Genomic DNA, 19,984 nt, shown 5'->3' on the forward strand with positions numbered 1-19,984 from the left:
CTTTGAGGTAGGTTTTTTTTATCTTGTTTGGTGGGTGTGTCAGAGGTGTCCCAATCAGCAGACTGATATATAAACCCTGCCGCCGTAGAGAGGATAGGCGGACAGCCTGATTTCTGACTTTTGCAGAAGGCCTCCGGGTTCGAGGGTGGTTTTCGCCGGGATAGTGTGACTTGCTAGGTGCAAACAGAGGGAAATGTATGCTTTTTTTCAGCGAAGGCACATTGTAGTGTAATCCAGGCCTTGATCTTTTGGACCAAAGCCGTGATGCAACTCACCGACCTCTTGGCTCTTCCATGTGTTTGTTGGCAGAGGCAGAAGCATCCGGTGGCTCCCCTCGGATGTCCAGGACGACGACCTGGAGATGGGCATGGCCCCCGTGGAGGAGGTGGACTCGGACACGGACGACGAGAGCGAAGGTGGCGAGGAGGAGGAGGAGGAGAGGCGTCGCCCAGAAAGTTCTACTAAACGCCCGCCGCAGCCGCCCGTGCCGTCGCTTCCCGCTCAAACGGCGCCCGCGGCGGTCAGAGACAGCGAGGACAGCCTCTCGGCGCGCCAGCTGAGGATCGCCCTGTCGGCGCTGTGCGCCGGGATCCGCCGGGCGTCGGCGTACTTCGCAACGCCGCCCCGGCTCATCCGCAAGTGGCTGGCGGAGAAGAGGAGGCTGCTGAGGAGCGAGGAGGGCGAGGCGGGCGAGGCGGCGGCGACCGCGGAGCGCATGGCGGAGTGGGTCCTGGCCCAGCGGGAGCAGCAGCTGCCCGTTGACGAGACGAGCCTCTTCCTGAAGGCCTCGCAGGTCCACGAAGAGGGCGGCTTCAGCGGACACTTCCGCATCTCCTACGACTGGGCCGTGGGCTTCATGCTGCGCCACCGCCTGGGTCCAGGCGCCGGGGGCGTCGGCTTGCCGCACGCCATGGAGGACAACGTCCGCAGCTTCACCCGGTTCACCCGCAAGAGCATCGACGTTCACAAGCTCCCCCGTGCCGCCGTGGCGGCCATGGATGAGCTGTCCGTCTTCGTGGACTTAAAGCGTCTGGCGGACAAGACCGAGGCGGGGAAGGACGCCGCCCTCCAGCTGGTCGGCGGCGGGGAACCCCTGCTCACCGTCTACCTGGCGGCGCTGGCGGACGGCACCCTGCTGCCTGCCTTGGTCGTCTCGCGGGAACCGCCGCCGGACGCCGCCCCCCCGTCCGGTTCCATCCTCCATCTGGAAGTCAAGGCGGAGCGCGCCAACAGGGAGGAGGAGCTAGACCTGTGGGCGTCTCGCGTATGGCAGCGGCGCCCGACGGCGGGGGACAAGGCCCTGCTGGTCCTCGACGGCCACTGCGACCACGCCTCCCCCCGCTTCCTGGCCGCCCTCGGCGCCGCCGCCACCCTGCCCGCCGTCGTCCCCGCCGGCTGCTCCGCTCGCCTGCAGCCTCTGGAGGCTTGTCTGCGGCCGACGCTGCGGCGCCTCCTCAGGGCGCGCTGGGCGCGGCGGGCGGCGGGGGAGGAGGGCGGGCTGGCGGGGGCGTCGCGGGCGGACGTGGTCCGGCTGCTGGTGGGCTGGCTGGACGAGGCGCTGACCCGCCTGGCCGACCGGCCTGATCTGGTCCGACAGTCCTTTCTCCTGACTGGTCTGCTCCCCCCCCAGGAGGAGGAGGAGAAGGAAGAGGAGGAGGAGAAGAAGGAGAAGAAGGAGGAGGCGCGGGCCCAGCTGATGAGGACCATGGCCCAGGTGGTGCTGGGGTCCGAGGCGGCCGCACTGGAGCCAGAGGAGGAGGAGGGCGGAGATGAGGACGACGCCCACGGAGAGGATGAGGACAGGGAGGGAGATCGGAAGGCAGAGGCGGATGATGATCCTGCACCTCAGCCAACTGTGGAAGCGGATGAGGATAAAACCGAGGTTGAGGACAAAACGGACGATAAGGCTGAGGAAAAAACTGATGATGATGAGGAAAAAACAGATGATGAAGATGAGGAAAAAACTGATGATGAAGATGAGAACAATGTAGAAGTTGATGAGAAAACGGATGACTGATTAAAAATCATGTTGATGAGGAGGAGGGTGAATCTATCTGTCCATCTATGACAGGAGTAAGTGAGGCGGAGAAACTTGATGAGACTATATTGCCGTCTTCCTCTCCTGGTCCTCCTCCCTCCCTCTTTCACAGCTGACCACCCTGATCTCCTCCACCAGGAGGTCAAAGTGCATCCCTGTAAACGGTCCCAGTATGAACCTCTTGCTGTTCAAGTGTCACTAAGTGGAAAGGTGTCTCTGTTAGGGGTGGGCGATATGAAGCTAAAATTCATATTGCAATATTTTCCACCGTCAGGACATTTTCGTAGCTCTTCGTATGCGAGAGCATGCAAACCTTTTTTCTTTTTTTTTACACTAATTTGAGCGCAAATATTGTTTTTTGAGCTACAGATCAGATGAACTTGAATGTTTCTTTAATTAACAATATACCTAAATATAAATAAAAAATTATCGAACTAAAGCTAAAGTTATAGAACTATAGAACTGTTGTATTCTAAAACAACAATGGTGTCTTCTAAATAAGTTAGCGTAGATGCTGCTATATAGGGCTGGGTATCGAGTCGAATTTCAAGAATCGATTCGATTCCGATTCACAAGGTTCAGAATCGATTATCACAATTCAATTCAATATCGATTTGGTTAGAGTTACTAAAAACCTTTTTTTTTTTGCTGTAACCTTAATTACATGACTGCCAAGTTATGCAACACATCAATACTAGGGCTGGGTATCGATACTGATTTACAAAAATGAATGAATGAATCATTGAATGAACTATTCGATCGATTTTGGGATTCATGAATCAATTCTGAATCATTTGATTCAGAATCGATTCAGAATCGATATTTTGAACCCAGCCCTACTGCTATAGCATCAGTTATCTGTCCTGGAGAGTTTCTTAATTGAAAGAAACGCAAAGAACGGCACTGAAAGCTTTTCTCTGCGGAAGAGATGTTTTTGGACTTTGATTTACTCATGATAGACAGATGGCTCATCCAATCACCTGCCTAGTAGTTTTGAAAGTGCCTGCCCTTTTACAGTTTTCAACAAAGCTTTCCCAAATGGTTGAGTGGACATTTTGTTTTTTTGACTGAATTCTCAGCCAAATACAAATTAGCCTTCGACCCCGGGTGTGTAGACACCTTTCCACTTCCTGTCTTCATCTCATGGTCCTCGGCAACGAGCAAGTGTACGACTGATCCCTACGGAGGCCTTCAGTTGTCAACATTCAGTGTTGTCATTAGTAGGGGGGGTCCCAACATGTCTCCCACCAAGTCTGTGATCAAATGACTCAGAATTGAAGTGATTCACAAAAAGATGTGTTGTGACGTTTCAGTAGCTGTTGTTATTAATAATGGTCGTAGGAAGGCTGACCCACCTACTTGAAGCTGGACATGGTGCTTTCTAGGTGCTGTAGTTTTTTAGCCTGCCTTCGCCATCCCGATCACCTGAGCTCACTTCCTGTTTCTCTCAGCAGATCAGTCTGGACACGCTCTCGTTCAGACTAATGTCCACCCAGGCCAGTCGACCGTTTATCAAATACGGGTTGATACAAGACTGGACCCATTTGATAAGATGATACGATGACGAACCCACGTTCGTTGCTCTGATTGGTTATAGGTCTATCCAATTGCATCGAGGCATTTTGGGTCGCTCCTTGGAAATCAAAAATGAACTCGGCAGCTCAAGACCCTTCTCATTTTTTGCGAATCGAGTGTGGTGAAGCCAGGCTAGTAGTTTGTGTACCCTGAATAAAGTTTGAATGCATTTCGACATATTCCTGGATTTTTGGGGGTTATTTGCCTAAACTCCTGGTTTTCTATAGTCTTAAAGTAGAGTCTAGCCCTAACTTTCCCGGTCTGTAGTAATACTAGCAGTAGCTGTTACATACAGCTGCAGCAGCTAGCCCACCTCACATTCTCTCCAGGAAATGTACTTTCTAGTGTTTTTAATCGTCTCAATTCCTAATTACAGGATATTTGGTAAGCATGTTTAGTCTGCATAGTTGTGTATATATCTTTAAGAAGGAAGATGCAGTCGTGCGTTCTAGTCTGGGTCTATAGAGTAAAACTACTGACACATTACAGTTAGCTACTTTCATTTATTTGAAAGACTGCAATATTATTATATACAACCAACATATCTGAAGTAAGCTGATTGTAGATGGATGCGAGTGACATGAGCTGCTGTTACAGTGCAATATATAGTCTAATGAGGCGGTGCATGTGCAGTTTAGAGAAAAACATGAAACGCTATCTCACGCCAACTCTCATCGATATTCAACTGACAACCTTGTCCTCGAGTACAAAAAGGCATCAACAGAACGGTGGGAAGAAACCCTCGTCGTTAAAGAACTTAGGTATGGGATTTCCTTTTCCTTTTGAGGTTTGGTTTAAAATGATTCACATCCACATTTTAAAAAACCGCCACCTAGCCACAACATGGGAAGACTGAGCTGATTATGGAAATAATTAGTGTGGGTACCCCCTCAACGCAGAGTCCCTGACCGCTTGACCTCATCTGATTATGTGCTTGGAATGACCTGCATTTAGAGAACACCAAAATATGAAAATATACCGTTATGAACATGCATCGTATCGAGAAATTACAAAATGGCATGGCTGGGATGTGCTCAGAATGACTGTTCTTCTGCGAGTCAATCGTACATATTGTACTTACATGCTCAACCTCCGTCTGTAGTAAGACAGGAAGTGGAGCTTTGAATCGAGCAGAGGACCAGATCTATTGTGCAAACCTTCAGTCTTTACAAAAATAAACCTGCAACTGAACTTGATCTAGGCTATACTTCGATAAAGCAATCCACAAGAACCTCGAGTCGCATGGGATAGATAGTGGTAAGATAAGAAATGCATCTTACACTGTTATATGGTACATATGAAAGACTAAAAAATAAAATACAGCCATCCTCTTATTGCAATGTGCCTGGAAAACGGTGAAATGATCGCTCTGTCGCATCCTAGATGAATATCCAAATCAAATAAAAAGGCACATCACTCATTTCTCAAGAAAAGCATTTTTCCAAAACAATGGACTTCTGAATCTCCGATCCAAGCTCCACATAGTACAAAATCCAACGCGCCAAACCACTTTTGAACATTTCAAAATTGAATCGCCACGATCGGTGAAGACGTCGGGGGGGCACATCGTGCCAAAACGCCCCCGGCCCGAAGATGCTCTACGACTCGGAGATGCTCTACCGTATAAAGTAGCAGTTTGCTTTAAGGCAACTCTCTCCCGCGTAGCTGCTTTGAGAACCCTGTCCAGAGTTAAAACATTTCCAATATATATTAGAACAGGGGGGAATTTATCGAATCGTACATATCATTTCACAGTCTGTAATTGCCGTCGACAACAAGTTCTCGTCTTCATCCGGCGACTCTTTGAACGTCGTAACTCCTTCACGGGTTCGAGGATCGACAGGAACTCGAAAACGGAAGTGCTTCTGTACAAGGAGCTTCCCGTCGTCCTGTCCTGCGCGTCCGTCCGTGGCGGCGCTCCAGGGGGGCCCTGCGGTGGTTGGCGCCGTCTCTCGTCCATCACCTCTCCACTCTCTTTCCCAAAGCAAATCGCATGATGCTTTTGATTTGTGTGTGTGTGTGTGTGTGTATGAGAGCGTGGAGAACGAAAAGGTAGAAAAAGAAGAAAAAGAACTTTGGTCCATGCATTATTCTAAACTTGGCTTACGGGTCAGTGGATTAGGAGCGCCCGAGACGATGTGTTTTTTTTAATCAACCTAGCGACGTAGGTTTGACGGCCGTCGGCCGCTATCCGTTCTCCTTCCACAAGACCAGGTGGATGCTATGGTCGGGCATGCTCGTGGCGAACACGAGGCCGCAGTCGTTTACACCGTCCAGTCCGTTGAGCCAGGAAGTCACTCCTGCCAGGAAGCTGGACCCTCGTTTGGACTTCCTGTACGCGGGCAGGGGCCAGCGGCCCGTGATCACTTCTGTCCTGAGGTCCATGACGTACAGGAAGCTGTTGTCGAAGAGGAGGGCGAACACGTCCCCGAAGCTGAGCAGCGACAGGCTGGCGGGGTCGTGCGTTTTGATGACCCTGGAGGGAGGAGGAGAAAAGGAGTTGGCATTCATCTGGCAGCGCTCACGTTATGACGATACAGCGATGCCACAGAAGGTTCTGGTGTTGCGTGAGGACTCCTGTTTTGCTGACAACATGTGACGGAGTGTTTAGATGAATATCAACATGAACGCAGACTTGAAAATCTAAATGCGGACTCTTAATTTAGAAATACTCAGTGGCATACTACTCGTTATTCTCTGAAATCTCCTCACGATTTTAACGTTCCACCTGAGAACTTGTTTAAACGTTCTACCTGAGAGCTTGTTTAAACGTTCTACCTGAGAGCTTGTTCAAACGTTCTACCTGAGAGCTTGTTTAAACGTTCTACCTGAGTGTTTAAACGTTCTACCCGAGAGCCTGTTTAAACGTTCCACCTGAGAGCTTGTTTAAACGTTCTACCTGAGGGCTTGTTTAAACGTTCTACCTGAGAGCTTGTTTAAACGTTCTACCTGAGGGCTTGTTTAAACGTTCTACCTGAGAGCTTGTTTAAACGTTCTACCCGAGAGCTTGTTTAAACGTTCTACCTGAGAGCTTGTTTAAACGTTCTACCCGAGAGCTTGTTTAAACGTTCTACCCGAGGGCTTGTTTAAACGTTCTACCCGAGAGCTTGTTTAAACGTTCTACCCGAGGGCTTGTTTAAACGTTCTACCTGAGGGCTTAGTTAAACGTTCTACCTGAGAGCCTGTTTAAACGTTCTACCTGAGAGCCTGTTTAAACGTTCTACCTGAGGGCTTGTTTAAACGTTCTACCTGAGAGCTTGTTTAAACGTTCTACCTGAGAGCCTGTTTAAACGTTCTACCTGAGAGCCTGTTTAAACGTTCTACCTGAGAGCTTGTTTACACGTTCTACCTGAGCGCCTGTTCTTACCTGAGAACCTCAAAGCTGGCGAAGTCCCACTGGTACACGCCGAGGTCGGAGCTGCACACGATGGAGCGTCCGTCGAACTGCAGGCGTGGCTGGAGACACACGCTGCGGTCCTCCGACACGGACAGGGTCTTCAAGCACTTGCAGTTGATCTCTCTGCCTAACGGCCAAACCTACAGTACGGGACGCAACAGCGGTACACTGCTGAGAGCGACACCTGGTGGACATCGTGAATATTACACCGAAAAATTAGGGGGAAAAGCACAGGACTGAGTGCTGTAGGTCCCAATACACATGGGGGGTCACGTGATTTTACCTTAATTTCATACTTATCGGCACTTAAAAGTATGTAATCGCCAGGACTGTGCATCATAGATTCTACTTCACACTTCTGTAGCATCACCTGCACATGAGACAAGAAATAGAAAGAATAGAATTGAAAGTTTATTAGCCACACACACACACACACACACACACAGTGGTCCAGCCCATAACACAGCAAAGTACTGATGCATCACCGTTACCTTGGTGACCCACTCGGTGTGCCCCGTCAGGGTGTTGAGACAGGCGCCGGCCGAGAGCGCCCACACCTTCAAATCAAATCGCATCAAACTTTATTTATACGGCGCATTTCATACACAGGTGGCAACGACGTTCATTCTTTCCAGAGAGACGAGAGAGGGGGGGGGGGGGAGGGGGGGGGGGGCGTACAACCTTGACGGTGAAGTCCGCCGAGCCGCTCACCAGCGTGTCCAGGTCGTCGTTGTAGTCCACGCTGAACACTGCCGGGATTCACACCCTTTAATTATACTGGGAGGCCTGAACTCAATCAAGATTGTATTTGACTCAGGCCTGATTTGTCTAGGAATAACGGTCCCAGTGATTCTGTGTGACAGAAGCCATGTTTCCATCCACTCGTCAACCGAATTGTGTGAGGATCGCTAAAAATATGAATGCGAATAAAGCCGGCGAACGTGCGTTTCCATCTAGAGCTTTGAATCGGATAAAGCATTTATCACAAAAGCCTTTTATCGAACGAGAGAAAATCCGATGAGATCGACAGTACAAACCTTTTGTCGATTTTCAATCGAATTTTGCCGTTTCCATAAGGCATTTTTAATTCGATATAACAATTCGCATAAAACGTGTGGATGGAAACATGGCTAGTGAAAAGCTAGACTATTGTAAGACAGAACCAACAAAATAAGGGATCATCCATGTGTCTGCAACCGGGCTGTTATTATAGAGACAGTTTGATTGAACAGACTCCCAGATGAAGTTTCCCCTGGTGGATAATAAGATATAAAGCAGCTGTACGCCCACCTGCCCCCGTGTGTCCACGGAACTGCTGGGTCTTGGCCCCCGTGCTCCACTCCCAGCATGCAATGGTGTTGTCGAAGGACCCCGTCACGAGTTTCTGCTCGTCAAACTTAACCGTGGCACAAGTGTGGGTCTGGATCCCGTAGATGCACTGGCCCGTGCGGACATCCCATAATTTGGCAGAAAGGTCATCAGAGCCTGAAACAAAATATATATTCAACCGGAAAGTTTGTTTATACACTTAGTACGTATCCAGAGCTACAACTAAAACTGAAGGTGACAATTACAAGCAATTCATAAACTTTTATCAGAACCCCCTGGATATAACCTATATGAACCCTGAACTATAAACAGCTCTCTGGTGCATCTTTAGACGCCGGCGGCGGCTAACTCCGGGGACGGACCTGTGCAGAGGAGGCCGTCTTTGTAGTAAAGCGCGTAGACGCGGGCGCTGTGCCCGATGAGCGAGGACGTCTCGAAGGCCTCCTGCTCCCTCAGCTGCATCGTGCGCAGCTTGGCCTTGAGGTAGACGCCCTTCCAGTGGGGGGCGTCCTGGATGGACTCGTCGATCCGCCAGCCGAGATCCCGGCACACGCCCTGCCACACCTCGGTACAGGCGCTGATCACCTGCAGGGCGGGGCCAGGGGAGATGATGTATGAGGGCTACACAGTACACTGGTACAATAAACAAACTTATATACAATGATACTACTAAAATAGCATCCACGTGAACTTTAACTATGTATCTGTTACTGTGTGTGTGTGTGTATCTGTTCTTGTGTCTTCCCCCAGCCACTGGTCATTGTGCTCACTGCGTCCCGTCAATCAACTAATCATCGATTCCAAACGATGATGATAAAAAAAAAGATCGGCATCGGCAGATATGGCTCATAGATGATCAGTGATCGGTATCGGCCACAAAAAACATTAGCGGGACATCCCTAGACAAAGCCCACATCCATTGAGTCAAACTAGTGTAGAGCCAGCTGCCTTTGCACCCATGCTGTGTTTAATGTCTACCACTGCCGCCACCACCACCCAAGCAGACAACGATGGCATCGGCAGGCGAGGCCCCTCACCTTATTCCACTGCTTGCACACCAGGCAGCAGGTGAGCAGGGTCTGGGGGTCCAGCCATCGCAGCAGGTAGAAGGTGAGCTCCAGGGGCAGCAGGCGCAGGAAATCGCGCTTCAGCAGTGCCTCCAGACCATTGGACAGGTGACGGAGCTGGACGGCGCCGCTCAGGGAGATGAGCTGGTCCAGGGACTGGTTCCGCTGCTGGTCGTTCAGCGTGAGGAAAGAGGCGGAGACGGACTCCAGCCACCCCTCGAAGGCCGCCTTCTCCATGGGCACATGAGGGCGTCGACCTGTGGGACCAGGGAAAGACAACGGTGATTATAATAGGGTCTTCCTTTGTTCTTACCTGGTATCACTGATACTATAACTACAGTAACCAGCTACTTCTGCAACAGCTGGAGGCAAAGATGTTCTGTACTTGAACCAGGAAGCACTGCTTCTTTGTCGCAAATGGCAAATACATTGTTTTATTTGGTTGGCAACTAGCCTGAACTGGTTAGGCAGCCAGCTACACACAAGTATTATTTTTGCTTTATTATTGTGGCTATTAGCTACAAGTAACATTATAGCAAGGTAGATCTTCTGGTATCATTCAGACACATATCTAGTCCTTAACCAGACTAAGTTGGTGCTAAGTTAATGAGTTGTGAATCATAAGAACAGATGACTGAAGCTATGTTAGCTGCTTTGCTGTCTGGCACTAACTAGCTAGCTAGCAGCTAACTGGTTTAGCTAGGGTCTAACTGGTTTAGCTAGGGTCTAACTGGTTTAGCTAGGGTCTAACTGGTTTAGCTAGCCTCTAACTGGTTTAGCTAGCCTCTAACTGGTTTAGCTAGCCTCTAACTGGTTTAGCTAGGGGCTAACTGGTTTAGCTAGCATTAACTGAATTGCTAGGCAACTACAACTTATTTAGCAAAGACTGCGGCCCAAGTTGAAATGTTAAATTAGCTAGCTATGCACACTAGCTAATAGCCCTAACTAGCTAGCTAAGCACACTAGCTAACAGCCCTAACTAGCTAGCTATGCACACTAGCTAATATCCCTGACTAGCTAGCTATGCACACTAGCTAATAACCCTAACTAGCTATGCACACTAGCTAATAGCCCTAACTAGCTATGCACACTAGCTAATAGCCCTAACTAGCTATGCACACTAGCTAATAGCCCTAACTAGCTAGCTATGCACACTAGCTAATAGCCCTAACTAGCTATGCACACTAGCTAATAGCCCTAACTAGCTAGCTATGCACACTAGCTAACAGCCCTAACTAGCTAGCTATGCACACTAGCTAACAGCCCTAACTAGCTAGCTATGCACACTAGCTAATAGCCCTAACTAGCTTGCTATGCACACTAGCTAATAGCCCTAACTAGCTAGCTATGCACACTAGCTAATAGCCCTAACTAGCTAGCTATGCACACTAGCTAACAGCCCTAACTAACTAGCTATGCACACTAGCTAACAGCCCTAACTAGCTATGCACACTAGCTAACAGCCCTAACTAGCTATGCACACTAGCTAACAGCCCTAACTAGCTATGCACACTAGCTAATAGCCCTAACTAGCTATGCACACTAGCTAATAGCCCTAACTAGCTAGATATGCACACTAGCTAACAGCCCTAACTAGCTATGCACACTAGCTAACAGCCCTAACTAGCTATGCACACTAGCTAACAGCCCTAACTAGCTATGCACACTAGCTAACAGCCCTAACTAGCTATGCACACTAGCTAATAGCCCTAACTAGCTATGCACACTAGCTAATAGCCCTAACTAGCTAACAGCCCTAACTAGCTAGCTATGCACACTAGCTAACAGCCCTAACTAGCTAACTATGCACACTAGCTAATAGCCCTAACTAGCTAGCTATGCACACTAGCTATGCACACTAGCTAACAGCCCTAACTAGCTATGCACACTAGCTAATAGCCCTAACTAGCTAGCTATGCACACTAGCTAACAGCCCTAACTAGCTAGCTATGCACACTAGCTAACAGCCCTAACTAGCTAACTATGCACACTAGCTAATAGCCCTAACTAGCTATGCACACTAGCTAACAGCCCTAACTAGCTAGCTATGCACACTAGCTATGCACACTAACTATGCACACTAGCTAACAAGTTAATTGTTAGCAACCTGTTCGTCAGCTATTGACATTCAGATGAATAGCACCAGGCTAACTAGGCTAATTAGCTAGCTGCTAATTCAAGGATACTCTAATGTCAGTAACTAACAGTTAGCTAACCCGTTAGCATAGCTAGCTAGTTAGCTTCCTCCAGCTTACCATCTCCCGTAGACCCCGTACCGATGGCAGGTAGTATGCTAGCTAGCCCGTAAGCTAGCTAGCTAGTGCGGAAAGTAAGACCTAGCTAGCTAGCTAACCTCCTTAGCTAACGTTAGCTAGTAGCCCAATGCCAAATCAAAACTTAAGTGCTTAGCCTGGATATAGGCCCAATGCCAAATCAAAACTTAGCCTGGATAGAGTCTATCTAGCTCGTTTAAACGCATTCACACGGCTGGCTAGCATGTGTGTGTTAGTTAATGTAAGGTTACTAGCTAGCTAGCTTGATACCTGCCTGCATAAACTAATCACAACTAGCTTTGTCCATGTATCTCCGGCTTGGACTGGGAGGCGTGTGGCCCACACTGCCCCCCACAGGAGGGAGGTCAAACAACACCCTCCATCAGTCAAGAGGCTCCAACAGGCAAGGCAAGTTTATTTATATAGCACATTTCAGCCACAGGGCAATTCAAGGTGCTTTACATGAGACATTAAAAGCATTAAAACAAAAAAGCAAGACATTATAGACATTTAAAACAAAAGACAGGACTAATTTAAAAGCATTAAAACAAAAAGCAGGTCATTATAGACATTTAAAAACAAAAGGCAGGACAAATTTAAAAGCATTAAAACAAAAAGCAGGTCATTATAGACATTTAAACAAAAAGCAGGAGAAATTGAATACAGGGATAAAAGTTACAGTGCAGTATACTGATAAACATAGCTTAACATGTCACGTTTACAGCTGGACTGCCTGGCCGGACACATATCAATCAATCATGTTGGATTTATATAGCGCCCTTCATGATACCCAGAGCGCTTTACAGAGTCCAGTATTCATTCACAGTCACACCGGACGTCCTCTTAATCGGGGCCCGTGTGTCGGCTCCCAGAGCACCAGCTTGCTGGCTGGGAGTTCATGATGTCTGGGGCAGTGGCCAACAAGTTTCATCCTCCTGGATGCCACTTTCTCACTCAGCTTTGGTAGCCCCTCATACAGATGCTTGTTGGTAACACGCTCGTTCTGGTTGACATTTAGCACCACACACAGCATTCTGGTGTAGCACCCATCCAGAGACTTCTGGAGGGGGGACTTCAGGGTCCAAGTTTCACAGCCCTATCGCCTTGTTGAGAGGGGTCAGGGAAGAATTTTTACAGCTCACTTATCTGGCCCCCGGGTGATTACTGTTTTTTTGCTTCCCTCTGGAATATGTAGGGGTGGGTCGTATGCCCACCTCCCTTGTTCTCTGTAAAGCGCATTGTGTTGCCTCTGGGTATGAAATGCGCTATACAAATAAAGCTTTGATTGATTGATTGATAGGAGGACAGACTCCACGGTCGCAAGAAGCTCAGTTTGATGTGTTCGAGGGAGATTGGAGTTCCACACACTATTCATGCCATTCAGGGCCCTCCATGCCAGCGCTTTTCTCACCTTAAGGTCCTGTTCTGATGAGTTGACCCAGGAACCCAGGTATTTCAATCAAATCAAAGCTTTATTTGTATAGCGCATTTCATACCCAGAGGCAACACAATGCGCTTTACAGAGAACAAGGGAGGTGGGCATACGACCCACTCTCTACATATTCCAGAGGGAAGCAAAAAAAACAGTAATCACCCGGGGGCCAGATAAGTGAGCTGTAAAAATTCTTCCCTGACCCCTCTCAACAAGGCGATCGAGCAAGCTCCTGGAGTATGTTTGTCTACCGGCTAAGAACATTTATAAAGCAATACATTACATTAAATTACATTTCAGAGTGAGAGAGGCTAAAAGCATCATAGGAGAGGGAATATTCTACGGACATGCTACATCATCCGCAGCAGACACAGGGGTATCTATCGGACTTCGGGAGGTCTGCTGGTGACAGTGGGGACAGGGGACTTAAGGTCCTGTTCTGATGAGTTGACCCAGGAACCCAGGTATTTGAAGTCACTAACCTCTGCTAGACCATTGCCCCCCTGCTGTCTTGAGAGGTGGGTGGTCCAGGGGGGGGGGGTTGTAAGTGATCCCCTCAGTCTTCTTTGCATTCAACCTGAGGCCAACCCTGGCACATTCTGCCTCTACTCTGCTCAAGAGCTGCTGTGCCACTAGGGGGCGATGAGATTACTTTCCCAACCTATTTCATTGAGTACCGTAATACGTCTAATAGACGCATAGAAGACGATAAACCCGGAAGTGCTTCTTTTCCAATTAACCAAACAAAAAGCCAGAAGTGTCTGGTGAAGAGTCAGGTTGGACTAAATTATCGTCAAACGACTTAAGATAAAATAAATGTGATAGCTGCATGATTCATGCAAACAGAAACGGGTAATGAATGATGTATTTGTTAAGCTAGCATAGAGTGCTAGCTTGCTCAATTGTAGCTAGCAAGTGCTAATTAGCTTAGCCTACGTAGCAGGGGAGGAACACTTGCTACAAAAAGTGCTTCTATCAGTCAAATATCCAGCAATTATTATAACAATAACAGCCTAACTTTGACTAACTCTCTTATTATTCCAAGCCAACGTCAACTAGCTCAAGCTAGCCTAGCTAGCACTAGCTAACCACCCAACTGGGTTGTGAAATGACGGCCGCGGTGTTTTTCGGGTGCGCGTTCATCGCTTTCGGACCCGCGTTCGCCCTGTTCATCTTCACCATCGCCAAGGATCCGCTGCGGGTCATCATCTTGATAGCTGGGTAAGTCTGTCTGTCTGTCTGTCTGTCTGTCTGTCTGTCTGTCTGTCTGTCTGTCTGTCTGTCTGTCTGTCTATCTATCTATCTATCTATATCTATCTATCTACTGTATCTATCTATCTATCTACCTATCTACCTATCTATCTATCTATCTATCTATCTATCATCCAGCATTATACCTCAATGTTAAATGCGGCGCCCAAAAACTGTATCCCTGACTGGCTTCTCATCTTCTCAATCAATCAATCAATCAATCAATCAATCAAAGCTTTATTTGTATAGCGCATTTCATACCTATTTTCATATTTTCTGTCACTTTTTATTTGATGCCCTCTGTATTTCCTCAAATTCACCCAAGCTTCGAGGAGGCAGAGACACTCAGCTGTGTCACCCCACTCATCCGAACAGTGGGTTGAGTGTTGAACATGAGGAATATCTATATTAAGAATATTGTCCGTGTCTGACTGTGCTTCCAGGGCGTTCTTTTGGCTCCTGTCCCTCCTGCTGTCCTCCCTGGTGTGGTTCATAGCCATGAAGGCCACGGGCGGACAGGACCAGACCCTTCAGAAAGGCCTGCTCATCTTCGGAGTCATGTTCTCCGTGGTGCTCCAGGAGGTGTTCCGTTTCGGCTACTACCGCCTGCTCAGGTCAGCGACCGCTTCTGTGTTCTCACCCCTCTGTTCCTCTCTCTCTCTCTCTCTCTCTCTCTCTCTCAAAAGAACCAACCTTTTGGCTACTTTGTTGCTTTTGCAACCGAGTGAATTGTGAGTGATAAACCCTCGTGGAGTGAGTCCGAGGTAGTGGTAACGAGTAGCTGGTAAACTCACTCTTCAAAGGAGCGCTGACAGTTGCTCCAAGAGGGATGTCCCTATTCACGCCACTGCGGCCTTGCGAGCAGAAGAGCCGGTAAACACGTGGGTTCGAATCCCGCCCTGGGCGAGCCCTTAACACGGGTTGAACTGAAAGAACGCACAACGCAGAGCGGAGTACTACCCTAACACTCAAACAAATACAGCCAGGTAGCTTATATCTACAAATATGTGATAGCATGATGTTTAGCCTAATGTTTCCAATGTCTTGTCATCAGGAAGGCCAATGAGGGTCTGGCGGCCATCAGTGAGGAGGACAGCCCACCCATCTCAGTCCGGCAGATGGCCTATGGTATACCAGCGTCTTTGCTCCTCTTAAAATACCTCTGTCTTATAGTCCTACATTTATAAAAGATGCATCATAGATACAACAGGGCTGTTCCATTCGCAATTCAGGGCGGCTCTACAACTACATCGCTTTTTTATAATGTTCATGATGATTCAATACGTGGGCCTAAAGTTAAGTGCCATTCAAAATTAAATATCAGAATATATTTCCTACTCTGCTCTGTCTCCTTGTTGGATGTAGGCCTGTAGTTAAAGTTGCACTGAAATGAAAAAAGCATTCTGTCCCATTTTGGTCCACATAATTGGTCATAGTGTTCACCTATTCAACGATGTATACCCAAAAAAATTACAAAATTCTACTTTTGTTGTAATCTTGTATCAAAGTATATAATTTCTTACTTCCTGGCAAACGGTAGGTCACGTGCAATGACGACAACAGGTACCTTAGATTTAAAGCCAATAATCTCACGACATCCACCCGTCAATCAACGCTATCCTTCTATCGAATCTGTTTAAAGTTCTTAAAACCCGCCCACTTGTCAATGTTCCAATCAAATTCCTCTAAACGCATGTCCCGCCCTCATAGCGTGTTTGCGTCGGAAATACGTCAAACTACGGAAGTTAGATGATCTCAAACGTCCGTTTCAGTGCGACTTTAATTTTTTAGTGGTTAGGGAGTCTTTAAGTAAAGTCATATTTTTATATCAGCCAAAATGCTAGTTTCCATCTGTAGTTCCTGAGATGTTACAATGGCTTTTGATTAGATGTTTTGATGGCCAACCTCATCTTAGATTAATTTATGTCCTTCTGCAGTTTTGATTCAGTTACCATTCAGATCCAAGACTTCACCCGGATATATCATTCGTTTCCTGTCACCGTTTCTTACAATAAAGACGCAGAGTTCTCCCTTCTTAAATCGCCCTACCGCAGTGCTATAACCCTTCACGTTTAGGCCGCTGAGCCCGTGCACTTTGTTGACTGTGTGGGTGTGGTCTCTACAGTGGCCGGGCTGGGCTTTGGCGTCATGAGCGGCGCCTTCTCCATGATCAACACCCTGTCCGACTCCCTGGGACCCGGCACCGTGGGCATCTTTGGAGACTCGCAGTACTACTTCATCACCTCAGGTGGGCGTTTGCATCCGACTTTCGATTCTCTACGAGCTTTTGGGCGATGCTAGCCTGACACGCGCTCAGACTGAATTCTCTTTTAGTTTCACTTCATTATTCAGTCTGAACAGGCTTCCATTGTAGCTGTTTTCTGAGATTATTACGGTTTAAATTTATCAAATAAACTTATTATTATTATATGAAGTTGCAGGAAGATTCATATCTGGGTGTCTAGTCAAATTCGTAGCAGCCCTTTTGACTGAGCAGTGTGACATGTCAGGGGGGTTGATGGTGACCTCTCTGTGACCTTCGACCCCCCTGCAGCCCTGATGACCCTTGCACTGACCCTGCTCCACACGTTCTGGGGCGTCGTCTTCTTTGACGGCTGCGAGAAGAAGAGATGGTGGGTCATCGGCGTGGTGCTCTCTCTACACCTGGTGGTGTCTGGACTGGTAAGACACACACACACACACCCAACACGTGCACACACACACATGCACACACACACACAAAAAAAGCTAAGAGTATTTTTATTTTCTATTATTCTCTCACAGTAAATGAACTTCTTGTAGACACCCTTTTGATGCCCTAGCTCAAGTTGGTTGTTACATATGCACACCATGCTGTTGTGGCTGAGCTGTATTGGCAAAGACACGTCATGGTCTCTCTCTCTCTCTCTCTCTTTTTCTCTTTCTCTTTCTCTCTCTCTCTCTCTCTCTCTCTCTCTTTCTCTCTCTCTCTCTCTCTCTCTCTCTCTCTCTCTCTCTCTCTCTCTCTCTCCCTCTCTCTCTCTCTCTCTTTTTCTCTTTCTCTTTCTCTCTCTCTCTCTCTCTCTCTCTCTCTCTCTCTCTCTCCCCCCCTCAGTCTCTGACCCTGTGTCTCTCTCTCTCCCCCTCAGTCTCTCCTCAACCCTCTCTACGTGGGCAGTCTCCCTCCAGTGTTGGTCATCCTGCTGCTCATGGCTGTGTGGGCCTTCTCCTCCGCTGGAGGCTCCCTGCACAACCTCTCCCAGCTCTGGACCTGTAAGACCCCACACACACACACACACACACACACACACACACACACACACAACCTCTCCCAGCTCTGGACCTGTAAGACCTCACACACACACTGGATTGCACTACAAAATAATAATAGAGTTATATACTTGGTTGCACTTTCCATGAGTTCCTCCTATGTTCTTACTGAACACTTTTAAAAGATCCTAAAAGCTTTTAGAGGAATTATATAAATAAAATGTCCTCGTTAGTTCAAAGTAATTCATCCACACCAAAGAAAATGTCCTCGTTAGTTCAAAGTAATCCACCCACACCAAAGACTGTTTTCTTCTGTTTCACAGGTAAGAAAAATGAGGTGACTTCCTCCTCCTAACTCCCGCCCCTCTGACCCTGACCCTTACGGAGAGGTCAAAGGGCATCGGAGCTTTCCGCTGCTCCCGTCCTGCGGACCGACTCGAGCAGCTAATCAGAGACTGCCCCGTGCTCATCGCAGATCTCTAGCTCATCCGGATGGGCTGAATCAGAGCCCAGCGACCAGCCACTCCACTGACGGGGTGTTTATAGATCTACAAGGGAAATCCCTTTTACTGTAAATAGCCTGACTGGACTTTTTTACACACATGGAATATTTCATGAATGCAAGGGAACAATGTGTATTGTTTGTGTTGAGTGATTTGTTTTTTTATTGCCACAATTGTAATTTGCCTTTGCGTCAAATTTTTTTATTTTAATTTCACAGGAGGAAGGAGGTTAGTTTGGCAGTCTGGTGAGGAGATAGTAATGTATCTAACAATGTAAAGAACATGGTAGAGTTTAAAAGGGCATAGCAGCATAAAATAGGAAACTTAAAAAGCAGAGTGTTCGGCCACTTAATAATAGTACATGGTGTTAAAAGGGTGTTGAAATCTAACGTCTTATGCAGATGCAAACAGATGCTTTGTGGGGATTTAAAGCTACATGAGAACTCGGCACTCTGGCAGCCCCTCTGGTCGTGATAAAATCGACACTGCGTTTTAAGAACCACACTTCCCACAATCACCCACTCACTCGCTGTAATGATGGGGGGAATAATTATAATAAACGCGCATGGCGCAGAGTGGATTGGAAGATTGTAGCTACTTTCTGGAAGGATGGCTGATGGCTTCCTGATATTGTGACACGCAAAACATGTCACTTCCGTTTCCACCACAAGATTTCCCGCCAGTGTACTGGCCAGTACACTGAAATTCTAAAATAATAAATTTGCAGGGTCTCATGCAGTCTCATGTCACGAAAATGATTTTTGGGGTCTTGCTAAGGCCAATTCATAAACTAATAGCAAGTAAAGATGAATATTGAACCATAAAAAAGTAATCTCATTGAGCTTTAATGGTTGACCAAATTGCAGTGGAAAAAGTAGCCTAGCACCCTGCGTTGTTGTTGACACCTACTCCGAACTTTGACTGAATGGATTCTAATAGATCATGGATACTAATAGATCATGACTGCCAGAAGCAGTCATACTACAAATCGTTTTCTAAAATGAAAAGGTTTCAAGTATCTGTGCAATCACCAGGATGTTCTTTGTCTATGTTTTTGGCGCCATTATCTCATCACACTGTTCTATTGACTCTTGGCCATCTATCAACATGTGAGGTTGCTTTGTTGCGAGTTGAATCCAGATACAATCGATGCAGTGTTGGTTTAGACAGTTGGATGCCCGTTTGATGGAGCGTGTTAGTCGTTTGCCACGGTGTCACTTCCTCCTGTCATCAGCTGCTTATATAACCTGCTTCCAACAGCCTGGGGGTTGAGAAAGGAATACAAGTGTGTGTTTCACTTAGCGTAGGATCACCCGGGTTTTCTGGTACTGTATCACTAGCCACGGCGCTATTCATCCTGACATATCATCCTTCTCTCACTCGCCCTCAGTATTTTTATCTATCAAATTTGACTTGTGTTTTTGTTATTTTTGCTTCGTATTATGGTTTACTCACTTCATATCCAATCTCATTTCAGTAGAAGTATTATAGTTTTTGGACTTGTGTGCCAGTGGACAGTTTTCAAAATTTGAGTGTAAAATCAACTTGAGCATGTTCCAGACTCGCACCATGGATCCACCCAAAGCAGTTGGGAAAACTAAAACATGTTTCTGTACTAAGATTGTACCCAAGGCATCGATTTCAACGGCATATTGAGCTACCAGACATTTCCAATAAGTGCTTTTATTTGTCTTATGTTGCTACGTGCAGTGTTAAGTTGCATCACTACCAATATGAGTATCATTCCACCTACGCAGTCTCCCTGAGTGGAGAGACCAAACAGGAAGTGGTTGTATTGAGTGTTAATGGGGTCCCTGAGTGGAGAGATCAGACAGGATGTGGTTGTATTGAGTTACAGGGTCCCTGAGTG

The 19,984-nt window shown here is 47.3% G+C and overlaps 2 protein-coding genes across 2 annotated transcripts in view; one reads left to right on the plus strand and one right to left on the minus strand.

The window, feature by feature from the left end:
- Positions 1-4,199: 4,199 nt before the first annotated feature.
- fbxw2 (F-box and WD repeat domain containing 2) lies at positions 4,200-11,919 on the minus strand. The gene is made up of 9 exons (XM_084460012.1): positions 11,662-11,919; positions 9,377-9,663; positions 8,702-8,924; positions 8,301-8,495; positions 7,692-7,759; positions 7,502-7,567; positions 7,294-7,380; positions 6,981-7,150; positions 4,200-6,089 (listed from the first exon to the last, which is right to left on the minus strand). The coding sequence occupies exons 2-9, from the start codon at positions 9,641-9,643 to the stop codon at positions 5,801-5,803; spliced, it is 1,365 nt and encodes a 454-aa protein (XP_084316138.1). The 5' UTR covers positions 9,644-9,663; positions 11,662-11,919; the 3' UTR covers positions 4,200-5,800.
- A 1,942-nt stretch (positions 11,920-13,861) lies between these two features.
- Positions 13,862-19,984, plus strand: part of LOC311327023 (gamma-secretase subunit Aph-1b) — a 6,515-nt gene continuing 392 nt past the window's right edge. Inside the window, exons 1-7 of the mRNA XM_084460031.1 lie at positions 13,862-14,332; positions 14,806-14,976; positions 15,417-15,490; positions 16,488-16,610; positions 16,917-17,044; positions 17,491-17,614; positions 17,935-19,984. The exon at positions 17,935-19,984 is cut by the window's right edge and continues 392 nt beyond it. Of these exons, the coding sequence (XP_084316157.1) occupies positions 14,220-14,332; positions 14,806-14,976; positions 15,417-15,490; positions 16,488-16,610; positions 16,917-17,044; positions 17,491-17,614; positions 17,935-17,966 (765 nt within the window). The 5' untranslated portion in view covers positions 13,862-14,219 and the 3' untranslated portion in view covers positions 17,967-19,984. The remainder of the gene's footprint in view (positions 14,333-14,805; positions 14,977-15,416; positions 15,491-16,487; positions 16,611-16,916; positions 17,045-17,490; positions 17,615-17,934) is intronic.

Source organism: Borostomias antarcticus, assembly GCF_949987555.1.
Source record: "Borostomias antarcticus genome assembly, chromosome: 30".
NCBI lineage: Eukaryota > Metazoa > Chordata > Actinopteri > Stomiiformes > Stomiidae > Borostomias > Borostomias antarcticus.

What these genes read in the sequence shown, in the direction of transcription:
- fbxw2 (XM_084460012.1), bottom strand. Translation starts at nt 9,643, where the DNA reads ATGGAGAAGGCGGCCTTCGAGGGGTGGCTGGAGTCCGTCTCCGCCTCT. An exon ending in AGACGGCCTCCTCTGCACAG is followed by an intron (nt 8,496 to 8,701) that starts GTCCGTCCCCGG and finishes ATTTTGTTTCAG; the next exon opens with GCTCTGATGACCTTTCTGCC. An exon ending in CGGCGGACTTCACCGTCAAG is followed by an intron (nt 7,568 to 7,691) that starts GTTGTACGCCCC and finishes TTTGATTTGAAG; the next exon opens with GTGTGGGCGCTCTCGGCCGG.